Source organism: Podarcis pityusensis (assembly GCF_964106645.2).
Source record: "Podarcis pityusensis genome assembly, chromosome: 6".
NCBI classification, from domain to species: Eukaryota; Metazoa; Chordata; class Lepidosauria; order Squamata; family Lacertidae; genus Podarcis; species Podarcis pityusensis.
This window is the reverse complement of record NC_138030.1, coordinates 43,048,445-43,066,276: the sequence shown is the minus strand read 5'-3', so window position 1 is coordinate 43,066,276 and position 17,832 is coordinate 43,048,445. Positions and strand designations below refer to the sequence as shown.

The following is a 17,832-nucleotide window of genomic DNA, read 5'->3' as shown; positions in this document are numbered from 1 at the left end:
GCCCTAGCCCATACCCAGGCTTCGGACAAGATCCACACACCCAGATCCCTTTAACGGAAGACCTTAAAGAAGAGGGGCAGGTGAAAGCCACAACCTCCCCTCCCATAAACCAGGTTTTCCCAATGCCTAACCACCAAACTTTACAAAGTTGTGACGATTGCTACAAGGCAGGCGAAAACCACATGGCTGGTGCCAATTTGCCAAGTGGGAAAATTTCTACCTGGTCCCCTCAACAGGCAACCAACCATGGTCCATAGCAAGGCCAAGATGGTGAACGCATGGAAATAGGGTGGGAGGGTGGGAGATCCGAAGCCCAAGTAGGCAAGAAAGGAGAGCCCCCTGGCCACATGGCTGTTTAAATAGCCCAAGCCACACACCCCCGGTCAACCAGATTGGTTGGCTGGGGCCGTGACGCAGCCAGGGACTCCCTGTAATGCAGGCGGCATCACCACGCCCCCCACTGTGCATAGGTAGAGTGTGAGGCCTGAGTGCAACCCCGCCCCAGGTCAAAGCAAGACACTGTGGAGACCACAACACGGCTGTCTCCTCACATGAATGTACAGCTAGTGATGGAGGAGAATTTAAAGTGAACGAAGTCCATACATGATTCAATTCATGTATGTTATTTTCACTAATTTATGCATTTTGTGCATACTTTCCCTAACCTGTGCACTTCTGTACACTTTTTTTTTTTGGTGGAGCAGTGTGAATATCAAAGGAGGTTTTGAATCACAGATTCTTTTGGGAAATTCAGATCAGGTCTGTTCTCATTAAACTGAGAGATGGACTGAATCCCTAGAGGTGGATTTAAGGGAGTGCGACTGGTTTGGTTGCACTGGGTGCAGAGAGGGGGTGCTGCAGGGGGGCCACAATTATAATGTTGAATGGAAGGGAAGGGGGGGGGACACATCAGATATTGGGAATGCACACGGCATAATTGAATTTTGAGACCCACTGTTCTCCCCCCATCTCTAGCTACAGCAAGATTTTTTGCTCCTCTTCCCCAGCACCCCTGAAAGCCTGTACCCCAAAATTGCCATGCCAGCACTTTTTGTGTATTGTTTATTTCTGGTCAGAGCCAGAAATGTTGAATGTATGGCTATGGTTGTCAGACTGCAACTCAGAGAATGTATGTGGGCCTTTCACAGTTATGTAACTCAAGGAAGGGGATGCAACTGTGGATACCCCTGCTTCCTCTAGCAGGCTGGAAAGAGAGTGGCTAAAAGGGTGGGGGGTGGGGACAGAAGAGGAGCCCAGTTAGAGCTGCAAATTTTCATGGCTGTTGAGCTGTCAAGGCATCATGCATTCTCTACTCTGGTTGCTGGACAACCCTATTAGGACTCTGGGGCTTGCAGCGTTTGCCTGAATTTGCCCTCTTGGCTAGCCGATGGTCTGCTGGCTGCCAACACAAGTGAGAGAAACCTTATGAACCGGCTGAGGGTCTCAAAGGCATTCCAGTTGCTATGCAAAGCTGTTTCTAATAAATGATGCTGGGGCCACAAGACCTTCTTCTCACTAGCAGAAATGAAGTATGAATGTGTAAACCAGAGGAATGGTCTGTGATGACATTACAAAGTGTGAGATCTTTCACTGCTTGTTACTAGCAAGGAGAGATGCAAAACTGCTGGTTTCAGCAATAGCAGCTAAGTATCCCCCCTAACATTCAGCCCTGCCCAGATATTACTTTTTGTATTTTGTCCATTTGCTGATGGAGATGCAATTATGAAAAAGAGTCTTAAAAATATCTAGACAATGGAACAAATTCATCAGGACATTATATGCATTCAGTTCTTTGAAGTCTACTTAACACAAACTTAGTTCTTTTAAATCAATTTCAAACTTTCATGTAGTGGCATCCTTTTAAACCTTGGAGTCTTGTACCACTATCCCTTCTTTCTCACATGCCAAAGTTAATTCATTGTAATGGTCTTATAGCCCAAATGCATCAACATAGATCAGGCCTGCACAACTTGTCACTTGCAAAACCAAGCATAATCTATTATCTTACTGCATTTCTTGGCAATAGAATTTTATGGCAGAATGCCTAATACAAGACTCAGCTATACAACTGCAAATAAAACATGTTAAGTGTGTTTTACGTGCAATATACAACGTGACACTAGATGGTGATTATGAGCCTTAAGGAAAATTCAATGTATTTTAAAAAAACGCTTTAAAAAGCATTTTCAGAACAGTTTTCTATGTATATTCCACCACAGTTGCTAATGAGTTAAAGTAGTTTTGCAGTCCTTAGACTAATAAGAACATAAGAAGTTGTATTGTACAATACCAAGTCACAGCATCAGTCTATCTAGTCTAACACACTATTATCCATATGGACAGGCAGTTCTCCAGGGTTTCAGGCAAGGATCTTTCCCAGGCCCAGTTGGAGATGTCAGGGACTGAACCTGGAGCTTTTATATCCACTACTTTCAGGCATAGCAGTAACCAATGCTGAATGATCACATCAAGGACCAGTCCTGTAGCCAAGATGTGAAATTGGTGCACAGTTGTTGTCTCCCCCACCCTGAGCTGTGCTTTGTCCCCCCTCTGGATTCTTAAAAATTGTCTTTTAAATATGTGACATGACAGGCAAAGACAGCCTCCATTTAAAGCATAACAACTTGTTTTAAGAAGAGGAGAAATTTAAGAATAGGAGCCTCTGAAGTATTCAGCGAATAAGGCAGGGTGAGCACACCGCAAAAGCCTCATTTGGAAGAGCCACCACAAAGTCTGCTCACTCAAGATTTTCCCTAACTAAGGGTGGATTTTTCATTATCACAATCACCCTATAATTACTTAAGTGATCTTGGGTGTGTGGGGTGGGGATGGAGGGTGGGGAAGCCTGCATTGTCACAGCAACAATTGCAGATAACAATGGCTCTCAAAGTGAACCATTCACAGTGGGATCAGGTGTTAAACAGGGTTGTGTTCTTGCCCCAACTCTATTCATTATTTTCATTGCCATGATCCTACACTTTGTTGAAGGTAAACTCCCCACCAGAGTAGAAATCATAAATCAAACAAATGGAAAGCTCTTTAATCTGAGCAGGCTGAAAGCAAAGAGTAAGGTTACCGTAACTTCCATCACAGGGCTTCAGTATGCTGATGACAACGTAGTGTGTGCATGCTCAGAGGATGCCCTCCAAACCTTCCTAAATATCTTTGCAGAAGCTTATGAAATGCTTGGCCTATTGCCCAACATCCAAAAAACCAAAGTGCTGCACCAACAAGTACCAAATAACCCCTCTGCAGCACCACAAATCTACCTCAATGGTGTAACGTTAGAAAATGTTGATCACTTCTCCTACCTGGGCAGTTATCTTTCCATAAGGGCCGACATTGATGCTGAAATCCAGCATTGCCTGAGCTCTGAGAGTGTGGCTTTCTCCTGATTGAAGTGCAGAGTGTTTGAGGACTGAGACATTCACAGGGAAACAAAAATGCTTGTTTACAAAGCTATTGTACTAACAACCTTACTGTATGCTTGTGAAACATGGACCACTTATAAACACCATCTCCAACTCCTTGAAAGATTCCATCAACAGTGTCTCTGAAAATTTTTACACATCATTTGGGAATGTGTAACTGGAACTTCCAGTGTACTGGAAGAAGCAAAGATCACCAGTGCTGAAGCAATGATTCTTCAACATCAACTTCATTGGACTGGTCATGTTGTGCGGATGCCTGATTATCGTCTTCCAAAGCAACTACTCTATTCCAAACTTAAAAATGGAAAGTGTAATGCTGGTGGTCAACAAAAGACTGTCTCAAGGCAAATTTTAAAAAATGTAGTATAAACACCAACAACTGGGAAGCACTGGCTTGCGAGTGCCCAGAAACCTATGTCCCCACTGTGGAAGGACGTCACCTACGGACTCATTGTTAAAACCGTGTTTATGGAAGACAATCTTACTCGGCTACGAGTGATCACCGAAGAAGAAGAAGAAGAAGAAGACCAGGTCAGTCAGGGCCTAGATGGGTTGGTGGCCACTTTTCTAGATGGAGCTTCAGAGATATGAGCTACAGTCTCTCCTGTGCTTCTGAGGAACCAGCTGGGACCTGAAAAGTGGCAACTTTAAAAACACATCTCTTTCTAAAAGACAAAATGGAGACCAAGAGACCAAGAAATAGAGATATTCCATGGTAAATAAATGTAGCTGGAGCATGTGCATCAGTGACAAAATTATTACAATGCAGAGATTGCCAAGGCTGCTCCTTTTTCCAAGGCAGCCCTGTTTTAAGGCGTCATCAGGGACACACCAGGCCTCCTTGGCAACCAAATAGCCAAGATCTGTTTCCAAACAGCTGATCTTTCTCCCTGCAGAATTGGCAGATTCAGAGTGGATTTGGGACAGAGTGAACTGCCTTGGCTGACTTTAGTGATTAGCACGCAGGTGATTTATAGGCCATTCATCATGGTCTGAAGGGCACACTGGCCCTTTTGACACCTGGCAGGCATGGAATTTAACAAGACCAGAAACCTGGACAGCTGATTTGCTCCTATCAATACCCTGTAGGCTTTTCTGCTTTTTATCAATATGGTTGCAACGCAGTTCAGTGGATAACAGCCAAGGAGATCAAGGTTTTTTGTGACTGGCTGAGTTATGTAACTCACAGCTCAATCCTATACTGTACATGTCTCTTCAAAAGTAAGTCCCATTGCCATATTCCCAAAAGTGAAAATCTGGACAAAGTTGTTGAGCTTGCTCTCCCCCCTCAAAGTTCCCCCCAACCCTAAGTTTTCGGCCTTTTTTTGAATTTTAAAATGATTTTTTAAAAATCTTAACCCTCACCTTGCCATATGTCTGGGTTCCCCCAGACATTTTGCATATTTTCTGAAGATATGCCCAGACACCATTTTCCTGTAACCCCGACGTATGGCAGCCCTAGATTACTCCATTCTAGGGTAGAGAATGGCAGCCTTTAGTTTGCTACCTAGCTTTTGTTAGCAAGTTGCCTTAGGCTGCAATCTTATGCATACTTACTTGAATGAAAGCCCCACTGAAGTTTATGAGATTTAGGCTGTGCACACATTCTCATTTACGCTGCATCCAGTACATTCTCAGTGCTGGCACATGTTATATCTGCCACAATTCATAACTATCTGGTCGTTTCATATGAAATTCTAAGTTTTGATGAGCTGCCCCTTCCAAAATCAGCTTTAATCCAAATTGAGAAAAAGAACAACCTTGCTATGTTTTAAGCTGGTAATGTGTACGCAGCCTTACTTTTGATTAAACATGCCTAGGATTTCATTGTGGTCGGGAATCAGGAGCTAGAATTTGTCACAACTTTCATTGCAACTAGTTGGTGACGTAGCTGTTCCATGGGCTATTCAATGCCATTGCAATCTTTAGGGGACTTTGGGAGATGTTATCCTTGTGAAGGCTTCTGAGCAGTTGTTGACCTTGACTAAATGAAATTTTCTACCTGTGATATTTCATCTGAACTTTTTGGAAGTCTTATCTCCCTCATTGCAGGTGCCTGGGTCCCACAATGATAAGAGGGATTTTGCCCTCTACATAAAGCAGATCTTACCATTGGGAGTTGGGCACTCACAGCTGGAAAAACCAGGAAGATGGGGAAGGGTCTGTTGTGCTTTGGTGAGTATACCTTTCAGTTTTCAATCTTCCTACTACAATTGTTAGGAAGGACAGAGGTTTCCTACAGAGTTGGTCTTAAAACCCATAGGGTGAATGTGTTCTAGAAAAGGTTTCACAGTGTTGTCTTCTGAGAATGAGCAATAATGTTCAAAGTGCTGTCACATGCTTTGGAAATCTTTTTATTAGAGTTATGCCAAATTTGTGCCAATGTAAAATGTATGGGGGAAATGTGGAGCTACTGAGAGTGGGATTTCTCCAATATTTTTGAAAGGAGGCATCTTCCTGAGGTGATCCCAGGTAGTCAGAATCTACTTAGAAAACACTTAGATAACACTATTTTATCATGTCATCATTCATTCAATCAAATATAGCTATGTGATGATGCCATGAAGCCAAATCATGGCAATGCTTTTGGTGGACAATTCTGTTCCGCCTTGCGGCAGAATCCCAAAATTAACCCTAAAAATGGGTATAGGGTGGTGCTGGTTCATCACACAGGTGGTGTGTTGTGTGAAGCACGACCCCTCCATTTTGATTCAACTCTATTTCTACATACTGATGAAAATATTTTTATCTGTTTCTAACACGTTCACTTTTCTTTTGCAGGTTTGGCGGTTCTGCTGCAGCTGCAGCTTGGTGAGAAACTTTCCCTATATGGTTAATGAGACTAAAGTAAAGGTGGCTTTCTAGTGAGGCAGAGTGTTTAAACCAGCCATATTCACTATGCTGTTATAGTCCACAAGGGGTCACACAGGGAATATGACTGCTTAAGTAACAAATGACTATTATAGCATTAAGGTGTCTGGAGGGGATAAAGCTCTTTAAAAGTACAGTTTATAGATATTTTGGCATGAGGATGCCATAGGGAAACAACTTTGGAATCTCAGTAGGATCAGTGAGAAGGAGACTAGACTTCCCTGAATGATGGTGGAGTTATTTCAAACTATATGTGATTATTTCGTCCATTTTTTAAAAAATCACGGTACAGTCTTGCATGAGACACATGATGCGAAAAGGGGATGCTTAACCTTTCCACCTGTTCATCTTTGAAAATAGTCGTGCCTAGCTATTTTCCCACCCACTGAGGAAAATATAAAGGCTCCCTGTGCATGTATTTTTCCAACTTTCCAACTTTAAAACCCTCCAATTCTGAAACAAAGTAGCCCTTCTGCCAATCCATGTGTGTGTGTGTGTGTGTGTGTGTGTGTGTGTGTGTGTGTGTGTGTATATACTGGGGGCGGAGACGGATAACTGTAAAGGAGAGCCTGGTATACATGCACAAACTCTCCCTGTTTTGGAACTCTGAGCAGGGAGAGCTAATGCACAAGGAGGTCCCCTTTTACAGACACCTTCCCTGTGTGGGCAGTGGGAGGTGGACGGGGGAGATGCCCAACAAGAGTTAATTTGCAGCGAGTGGCTATTTTACTAGCTAGAATAGTTTTTATAGCATAGTTGTATAAGGCACAATGATATCAAGAATGAAAATGAGCCCTGCAAATGTTGCTCATCTTGGTTTCACCCCTTTTCAGGTTCTGCCTACAAACTAGTGTGCTATTTCACCAACTGGTCTCAGTATAGGCCAGAGCCGGCCAAATACTTCCCAAACAACATTGATCCAAATCTCTGTACTCATTTGATATATGCCTTTGCCACTATGAATCAACATAAGATTGCCCCTTATGAATGGAATGATGAGGACAGGCTCTTCCCTGAATTTCAAGCACTTAAGAACAGGTCAGTATTTTCTTTCTCCAGAATGATGTGAAAACGGGTGATTTTCCAAGCACGATTTTCCATGTATGGAGGCACAAATAGTATTGAAGACGGAATCACATATAACTGTTTTTATGCAAACGTGAGCACAAATAATCATGAATGCACAATAACAAACACATTTGGAGAGGCCTATAGTCTAATTACCATGTAAGCTTTATGCAAGCAAATCAAAATCAAAATCAAATAGGTCATCTGAAGAAGCCCTGTCTATTTGTACAAGCACGTAACATGGATCCTTTTTTAAAGTTTCAGTTTCAAGAAATTGTTGCAAGAGATCTTGAAATAAAATAATAATAATAATAATAATAATAATAATAATAATGAGTTACTTTGTGCCTTGGTTTTTGTTCAGCATCTCAACATTCCTTTAACATTTCACCTTTGACTCTGGAATCACCATGCAAGTTTCTAGACTGATATTCTCTTACATATTTTACAGCAACCCCAATCTTGTCACACTGCTAGCTATTGGAGGCTGGAATTTTGGCACACAGAAGTGAGTATCCTTTCCACATACATACTAAACTGTGACAATATTAAGACTCTGAACCCATAGAGTGTGTTCCTGTTGAGCATTTGAAACGCAAGCAGACATAAGGTTCAGGCCAGAGTGATAGCTATGGACAAGCAATGATCTGAAATTAAATTCTGACACTGGTTGAGGAATAAGGTATGGGTTGTGATAACAAACCACTCCAACAGGGTAAAAGCAGCTTTTGATGAGGGGTTCCAGTGACCTTGTTATCTAGGAATAGGGTCAATAAAAGTGATGTTGATTGGCATGATACCTGCAGAACTGTTTATGCTGTGTTCTAAATAAAAACACAAAAGCAACAAATCACAATTTTGTGCTACAATAATCTAATTCTATGTCAGTAATTCTGAATTCTGTATAAATTATTACAAAATGGACATATTTGCATATATTTCTTTCATTTGCACAACATAATCTGATATGGCTAACCAGAGGAGCTATCCAGGGTACTGGAAACTCCCTCTGCCTGACCTGTCCTACTTACCCTTCCTTCTGGCTTCTGAGCATGAAGCAATGTCCAACTGTCATACTTCTATTGGGTTCCTCTTACATGTTTCCCAAGCCGCTTGCCCATGGGCAGCTTCTGAATGACTAGAGCAACATTTAAAGGACTCAACCCTATGAGTGGGGACTGATTGCACAGACTCCAGTCAAGGAATCAATGCTTTGCCAGGAAGGAATGCCGGTTACATGGAAAAGATCTATATGATCAGACCCCTGACCAGTGGTTGGGCCATTTAAACATTACATGAGCTGTGTGGGAGATATTCTTGGAGAAGTGGCTCCAACATGGTTGTGATAAAGTTTATAAAGTACATAGCAGCATGCATTAAGTAAAGGAAGAAGTTTGCCGCAATTCTTAGGGTGTAAATTGTGCATTCACTACTAATCTTTCACTGTGCAATTGTGTTTTATACATACTCCTAATTATGAGAGTATGTGTGATATCAGTTGCAAAAGAGAGCATACATGCATTAAACAGGATATTGTTTACTAAAAAGGGAATGATATCTAAATGGTATGCAAAGGCATGTGGGAAATTGTCTAAGAATCCCCTCTTCCTAGGTTCACTGAAATGGTTGCCTCAGCTACCAATCGTAAAATCTTCATTGATTCAGTGATTGAATATCTTTGTAAGTTTGGGTTTGATGGGATTGACCTGGACTTTGAATACCCAGGATCGAGGGGAAGTCCTCCCGAAGACAAGCAACGCTTCACAATCCTGATTCGGGTGAGAAACCAACACACTAGTTTTGATAATCCCCCACAATCTGTGCTTCAGAAAATCAGCAGTAATGTTTGATTCCCAAAACCCCTTTGAAACCACACTTTCCTTATGTCTTACAGTTGTACATAAAGTTTATGTGCAGTTATTCACTACGCCAGATTTTTTTTTATAAGATATTTATTGAAATTTTCAAAGTATTACAAAATAAAATAAAAGCGGTAGGAAATACAAAATAAAAATAGATAACAAGGTAGAAAAAGAAAAAAAACAAACCCCTTCCAACCATATGAATACAAATTCAAAAATAAGAAAAAGTGACAAAAGAAAAAATACAAAAATACATCACAAACAATTAAAAACATTTAAAAACAAATTCATTATTTTCAAATCCTCAACTGTCATTACCTTCTTTCTTTGACCTCCTCCTCCTCCCTTTCTTTGTATCCTAGTTATTAATTATCCCAGCAAATCCTTTCCATATTTCATAATATTCTGTCATTACGTTACCCTAAACTGTTTTAATCTTATCTTACTATAATAAAATAAACCTTAAAGCTTAAAACTTAAATCTTATCCTTACCAATTTCTCATAACCATAATATTCTTTCATAATTCTTTAAACATCTTTACTAAAGCCAAGTAATTTCATTCCAACATTTTTCTGACATTCATCAATTTTATAAAACAGTTCTAATGGTAGAAAAAAGAGATACAAACAGATCCAATCTTCATCCAACGTCCTTTCCTCCTGGTTCCGGGTTTTGTCAGTCCTTATTATCCCGTCGATCTAGCCCATTAACCTGGCAGCCTTATATCCGAGGCCCTCAAGTCTCTTCCATTTCCCTTCCGCAGCTCTTCTTCATATTTGTAACTGTATTTTCCCTTGTCTCCTACTCGTGGTAACTCCAGCTTGACAATATTTTTAACCCTTCTTGACAGATCAGCCCCTTTTCCGTGTTCAACACTGAATTCCATATGGTATTTAAAAGCATGTTTCAAAGACCCTCCAGAATTAAAATTAAGAGCCCCCACAATCCCAAACATCTCACGGCCCATTGCCAGATTTGAAAAGTCCAAACATCCCAGCATAGGGGGGTCAATCCAGCCCCCCATTTCCAAGCCAAACCAAACTTTTTCTTTCCAAATCTGGCTTTTTCCAAGTTCATTTGTCAAATCCGAAAACTCATATTCCTGTTGGGCCTGTTCTGTCAGGACACACTCCTGATTTAATTCCTGAGTGGGCTCCACATATTTTCCCACTGTCTGTTCAAAATTTCCCACTGCCTGTTCAAAATTTCTAGTCGAAGTCGCCATCCAATTCACCTTCTCATGTAACTGTTCCAGTAGGGCATTTGTTTTATAGAAAGCACACAACAAAGCTTCTGAATACATCGTCCTGCAAGGTCAGATGCCTGTTCCCACGATTGTAATCTGTAACAGCTGCCAGGTCCCTGGAGTTGGTTACAGTTTCACAGTCTCCCTCTAGGGGGAAAACTTCTATTTGTTCTTGCGACAAAGTTTCCCTTTTTGAGATACTTTGTCAATATTTGTTGCTTAAAGATGCGAAGGGAAGCAGTGGAATCGCTATGTTTCTCTTCCTTTAGCTATCTGTCAAAAACGCTTGTCTCTGGTCAATGAACTTCAAACGTCAGTCCTGACACCCCGCTCCAGGATCAGGACGGAGGAAAGTTACTTTACTTTAAACTCACTTTAAACAGTCCGAAAAAGATCCCCCTCCTTCTCCTGCTGTCAAAGGGGGGTTCCACAATTTTAAATGATGAAATCCAATCCTTTAAAAGCGATTTTCTAAGCTCTAGTTTACGTTGTCTTTGCTTTATTCTGTCTACAAAAGAACGGAAGGCTGACTTCCTGTTTAGACCTTCCCGTTCCGTACCAAATTAAAATAGATATTTAAAATCCAATTCCTTTCTGCTCGCAAGTCCTTATTTGATGTCCAGTTATTCAAAGTCTGAGTACTCACGGGTGCTTATTTTAGAGTCCAAATTGTCCCAGGAAAAAGGCAGCGCTCTCCGGCAACGGCTATGCGGCTTTGCTCCACGGAAATAGCAGTTGACTCACAGCACCGCACCACTTCCCCCTCTTCACTTCGGAGCCCGTTAGTGGGTTCCTTAGCGAGTTGGGGGGGGCGCTAAAGGTGCCCGCCGAGTCCCATGGTCACAGCCTTCATCCGCCTGTGATTTTTAAGAGGGTCCCCGCTTCGCCGTAGCAGAGAAGACCCGTTTCCCGCGGAGCTAGTCCCTCCTGTTCAGAGGGAGTCCGCCATTGCCGATGGCGCCACCCCGGAAGTCCTTCACTACGCCAGATTTATGCACTGCATGAAAGCTTAAATGATTGGGACAAAATATTTTTGGCATAATATTTTGTAGCCTTTCTGGCTTTTGTCACTTTAAACAACACAATTGTTAGATTAGCACTGCTACACCAGAGCTGCACACTGAACAGCAGGTGACACTCTTCCTCCAAGGATTTAAAAGAATAGCAGCAGCAACAGCTGAAATATAAGCAACAGGGCATGACCAATAACTTAGTAATAATAATGACTTAAATGGGGGTAGGCATGTTGGTCACTTGCAGAAAACAATGGAAGAGGGTTGAGTAGCACCACAGGACACTAGTCTGTTAATCTTTAAGGCAGGACTGGGGAACTTCTGACCTCTGAGCTGGCTGTGGCCTGTGATGGGTTCTCAAATGGCCCTAGGCCTTTCCTCCCCAGTCCTGCTAACATAGTGACAGGAGAAGATAGATGGAGGAAGAAAAGTCCCACAAGGCTCTGTCATTTTAAATAACAGCAGCTCTAAAAAAAGTTCAAAAATTGGTTTGGGTGGGTAGTCGTGTTGCTCATCAGTAATCGTGCAAAAAAGTAAATAAATCAATAGGTATGGCTCTTGCACTGTTATGTTTCACTCACAATTTAGAAAAGCAATGGAAGCAAGTCTTGGGAAAAGAAACCCATTCCCACCCCCCACCTCCTGTTACAAAAATATTATGTTTTCACTGCAGGGAAAATGCTTTTAGATAAGAGTTGTGGAATGAAAGCAACTAATGTGCAACAAGCTATAAGTGTGGAATATTCTAACATTTACAAAATGTCTGTAGTGTAGATCAAAGTGCTGTTTGGCAATTTAAAAAAACAGACATACATACCAATAAAGTGGCTGATGAATTAACCATAAATTTATGTAACTTATTAACAAATTTAGAATAAGGGTTTTTTAAAAAACAACAACAACAACATGCAAGAGTTTATGAGGAACATTAGGAAGGGGCAGTTTCAATGTCTCCTATAGAAATGTGTGAGTAACAGATACTCATGAGAAACAACAGTAAGGTTTGAAATGATTCTCAATATCTCTCCATAGGAAATGCTGGCTGCCTTTGAGAACACTAAATGTAACGGGAAAAGGCTTTTGATCACAGCAGCAGTTTCTGCTGGCAAAGGGACCATTGATGCTGGATATGAAATTGCTGCAATAGGACAGTAAGTACCAGGAAGCTCAAATAAGGATTTCAACTCTGCTCCTAAATCAGTGGTAGAATTTCCATTTTGTGCAGTTAACTGTCACTGATGAAAACCTAGGAAGATTATAGAGTCATACCATAGCCTGGTATTGGATTTTCCAGCATTTCTTATGTCATTACTCCATGACAGGGGTTCTCATATTTTTTATCCCAGGGCATCACTTGAGATAACTGAAAACTACCAAGGCCAACCTTGGCTCAGAGCCAGAGCCAGTCGTATATTGGTGGTGGAGCTTGGCCTAGTAAGATGGCAATTATCAACACCATTTTCTGCTGATATCTAATCACTCTCTTGAAATTGCTAAATTCTTCTCCACAATTATTTTCTTGTGGCAAGGAATTCCATAGTTCAGCCTTCTTTGAGCTAAGTACAGACATCAGCTCTGGAGGTTTTGTGACTTGGAGTCCCCATTTCGGGCAGAATCTGCTAATCCAGAAGTGCTGAGTGAAGACAGCTTGTTATTTTATATTTTCCCTTCTGCTTGCCCACATGCTGCTCAAAGTATTTTTTATTACTCTTGTGTTGCCATTTCTTCTCCCACTCTTCTATCACATTTCACTTGTACCCCATTCCTCTCCAAACTGTCAGTTTCTTTCACCTTTCCTCTCTACCCCTTTGACATTGACTTCCTCCTAGAGCAGCTTCCCTCTCTTATCCTCTTCTCTGTTCCTAGTTTATTTTTCTGTAAATATTAGTCTTCTGTCTTCAGCGCCTCCTCTTGCCCTTTCCCCACAGAGGAGGGAGACCTCCTTTTCCTCCTTGCTCCCAAACATCTGTCTCCTGACCACTATGTGAGGAGCTGCAGGTGTTGGCACTGGCCCAGCCAAAAACTACAGCATAGCTAAGGGGGCAGGGGCACAAGGTGGGTAAGTGAGGAGGTACTGTGGCACTGAGGCCCACCTAAAAGTGGTCTGAGGCCCACTGGTAGTCTCCAGCTCAATGCTTAAGACATGGTGGTCTATAAGAAACCATGTAATAGCTATAGCAATGGTTTCGTTTGATTTATTCCAGACTTTTAGATTTCATCAGTGTAATGACATATGACTTCCATGGAGGTTGGGATACCTGCACAGGACACAACAGCCCATTGTATGTGGGATCCAAAGACCAGGGTGATTTAAGGTATTTCAACTGTGTAAGTAAAGCCTCCTAATCCTAGAAATGCTATTATTGTGTATTTCCATGAGACAGATGAATGTACTGAGTCCTAATTCCACCCTTCCCCTTTTCCTCAGGATTATGCCATGCAATACTGGAAGGACAATGGTGTCCCAGCTCAAAAGCTGCTTATGGGATTCCCCACCTATGGGCGCACTTTCAGGCTTACTACATCAGATACAGGTGTTTGTGCACCTGTCTCTGGGGCTGGCTCTGCTGGCCCTTACACCCGCGAGGCAGGCTTCTGGGCCTACTATGAGGTAACTCACTTGCGTAACTCTCTTTCAAGCTCTGCTCCGCTTGTCAGGCTTTTCATGCAGGCTAAATGCAATATGACTGTGTATATGATTAGTTCCTGGGTCAAAGGGGGTGTGCTTGAAGAAGGAGCTTCCTGTAGAGGTGAGTACGAGGAAGAAGCCTGGAGACCTAGGAGTAAGCAAGGCTGTTTGTCTGCTGTAAAACAACTCAATGACCGCTTGCTTTAATAAGCACTTTCTCTGCGTATGTTGGACAACCTGGAACAACAGCATCTTATTAAAAAATTAATTAAATGGCAATTGTAGAGAAAAGGGTGAATGCGGAAGTATCCTTAGTTGGAGCTGAAAGACTTAGCATTCCATGTCCATCTTGTGCTCTTGCAGCATTGCTTAATGGCAACAGGTCTGCAAACCGCTAATAATGTCCCATGCAATATGAGAGGCCTACCACATAGCGCAGTTGGCATGGACTAAGACTGATAAACTAATGGACTGCATGTTCTCACAGTGCTGCCACATGTTCCCAAGTAGTGGCATTGTTGGAAGGCCCCCCCTCCCCACATGCTATACTCAGTCTTAGATTATTTAAACACCTAATTAGAGAACCGGACTACAATAGTTTTGTCATAAATGTTTCTCTCTATAGCTATCATGCTTATGCCAGCATTTTAAACAGTATCAGACATTTACCTTATCAAATGTGATTTCTTGTGCTCAATAATAGTTGCTTAGCTGTGGCTTGCTTTTCTTATCCTCCAGGTCCACACTCTCCTTTTAGATTTGTTCTAGAGGTCCAGTTTGAAATATTAATGATTTACTCTACACAGAGGTTCAGATCAAGGCCTTAGAAACATGTGGCCATTCAGAGATAGATGTGTCAGGGGATGCTCTGATATGAGAGAAAATCCTTCTCAGGAAACCCTAACCCTTATTAGTTTTTAGGTGCCTGAATCAGCACAAAACGGGGGCCAAAGCTGAGCCCACAATGATGTCCTCTGGTATTAAGAATTGCAGAATGATTTTTTGTGTGTGTAATGTTTTCACAGATTTGCACATTTTTAAAAACTGCCACAAAAGAATGGATTGATGACCAGAAAGTTCCATATACCTACAAGGGTAATGAATGGGTTGGATATGATGACATTTGCAGCTACAAATACAAAGTAAGATGAATGTGTTTCATTTTCTTTTTACCATTTTCCTAAAATTAGGACATACGTGGACTGCATGTTTGAACTGACATGGGATTTAGCAAAGATGTGAATTATCGCTGTCCAAATAAGAAGTGGTTTGAGTAACAGATATGAAATGAAAAGGAAAAATGCTGTGGAATTTTTTTATTAAATAGCTTTTTGTTTTGTTTTTTGCCAGGTCAAATACCTGAAAGAGAACAATTTTGGAGGTGCCATGGTTTGGGCAATTGATCTGGATGATTTTCTGGGTACTTTCTGTAATGAAGGAAAATATCCTTTAATAAATGAGCTGAAGAGACTTCTTGAATCAAATGGTAAGCTGTTTCCAGAAGGGTAGCCATGTTAGGATCTTGTGGCATCTTAAAGATGAGCAAATTTCCTATGGCAGAAGTGTTCATGGGATGGATACAGTTGGCATGAGTTGCATGAAGTAGCAAACAGATATACAAACAAAAAGCGTGATGGTGGGAATGTAGAGGACTGAGGTAAGAGGAAAATGAAATGCAGAAAGAACAGACTGTGTTGATTACCTGAAAGCAAGATAGTGACAGTGACAAATTAGCAAGGCAGCAGTGATCGTGATGACACCCTGGCATTAACTTAATCTCAGTTTAAGCTACAAGTGACAGAAATGAATTGCCTGATAAACTATAGTTCAGCGGTTTCCCACTGAAGTTTCCATCTGTAACTCCTTTGTTCAATGATCTAGGACACTTGGAAAAATTATTCCTGCTCAGTTATGTTATTGTTAAGTAAATAGGCATGGTTAAGTAAATAGAATATTTGACTTACTGTTTAAATAATGCTTCCAATATGGCTCCAAGACTAGGAATGGTTATACACTGCTCCTAAATCACCAGAAACAGTGTGAATGCTTAAGGATTCAGTCTCTGGCACATGGTCATAACTGGTGACCTTGCACTGCAGCAATGTCAGGATCTTAGCACAATTGCTACGCCTCTGCTGCTCACACAAGGACACTCACATTGGCAGTGCGGAATGGAGCAAGGTTTCCCTTTATTTCTTTATGTTGCATTCCCTGGGCTTCTCATACTTAGGACATAATATCCTGGGATTATTTTAACCTCAGAATGATTCCACACAGGGCCAGATTTAGGTTTGATGAGGCCCTAAGCTACTGATGGTAATGGGGCCCTTTATATGTCCAGCTGTCCTTTGTCAACAACAAAATGTCGCTTTTTTTGTGTTGAATATATGCTATACAGTGGAACCTCGACTTACATATGCCTTGTCTCATGGACGTTCCAAGTTGCGTCCACGGCAAACCTGGAAGTAAACACTGGGTTTGCTGTGATTTGTGCATGCCCGGAAGCAGCTTCTGCCATCTGCGCATGCGCAGAAGTGCGCTACCGCCAGATTTGTTGATCATTTTAATACTTTATTTATTTGTAATTAAATTCATTAATGGTTTTATTACAATCAAGCAGCATATACCAGTAAATGTTGTGAATCAATCAATCAATCAATCAATCAATCAATCATGAAGCCATTTTCTAAAGTGTGAGAAGAGGACCATGCCTGTAAAAAAACAGTGGAAATAAGCAACACCGAGCTGGGGATTCCCCTTGATATATCCATCATATGATCCCATATAATTATGAACATACAGAATTCCTTTACAGGGTTCTGTATTTGATGGGAGTCACAAATTCCCAAGCCTTAAGCCTGTCTCCCAAGTGAAGTGCAAGTCAGCCCCTAGTTGATCATGTACCTCAATGAAATGAATAGCATTTGCAAGAAGGCAAGTAGACTGGACATCTTTGGTTTACATACGCACACAATGAGCTTTGCCTGGGAGCACTTTCTTATTTATTTATTTGTATCTAAATTGATATGACCTGTTTGCATAAACACACCTTCCCTGGGTGGCTTAGTCCTTTAGTATGATTCAGTAGGAATATGATTTTCTCACCACGTTGTTAAATGTTAATTTTAGAGCCTATTGTGCCAGATTGCCCTGGTGATGTAACTCCAACCCCTTCCACAACTACTACTACCACTAACGGAGATACAGGTCCTACTCTTCCTCCTGCAACAACAACTGTGGGACCCCCAGTGCCTGGTAACTTTTGTGCCAACCAACCGGATGGTATCCATGCGGACCCAGAAGACAAGACCAAATTCTATGTATGCGCTAACCATCAGACTTACAGTTTCAGCTGTGCAGCTGGATTGGTTTTCGATGACAGCTGCAAGTGCTGCAACTACCCTTAAATATTAACAGGTGGTTTCTATCAAGGAGAGATGATTAAAATTATGTAGCCTTGTGGTCCTCAGCAGACCCCTTTGCCTACAAATAAAATCTACCAGGCATGGCTAAAGTATGTTTGTGCTGATGTCTTTTTGGTAAAATACATTGGCTGGGTGTCCTTACTTTCATTCATGATAAATTTAAAGAAGATGTGACTTTTTATGTCCCTGAGCAAGATGTCATGGAGCTGAATGTGGCTCACCCAACATAGGCTTGTGCATAGGAGGGAATCACCAAAGGGACTTGAAAATGGGGAGGGCATAATC

General features: G+C 41.5%; 1 protein-coding gene across 1 annotated transcript; it reads left to right on the top strand.

The window, feature by feature from the left end:
• Positions 1-5,581: 5,581 nt before the first annotated feature.
• On the top strand, positions 5,582-17,608 carry LOC308479410 (acidic mammalian chitinase-like; the record flags this gene model as incomplete). Its single annotated transcript, XM_081010107.1, has 11 exons — positions 5,582-5,606; positions 6,213-6,242; positions 7,136-7,340; positions 7,822-7,878; positions 8,983-9,148; positions 12,526-12,644; positions 13,698-13,821; positions 13,922-14,104; positions 15,148-15,264; positions 15,473-15,608; positions 17,252-17,608. 11 exons carry the CDS (start codon positions 5,582-5,584, stop codon positions 17,527-17,529), a joined length of 1,440 nt encoding a protein of 479 aa, XP_080866233.1. The 3' UTR covers positions 17,530-17,608.
• Positions 17,609-17,832: the final 224 nt, after the last annotated feature.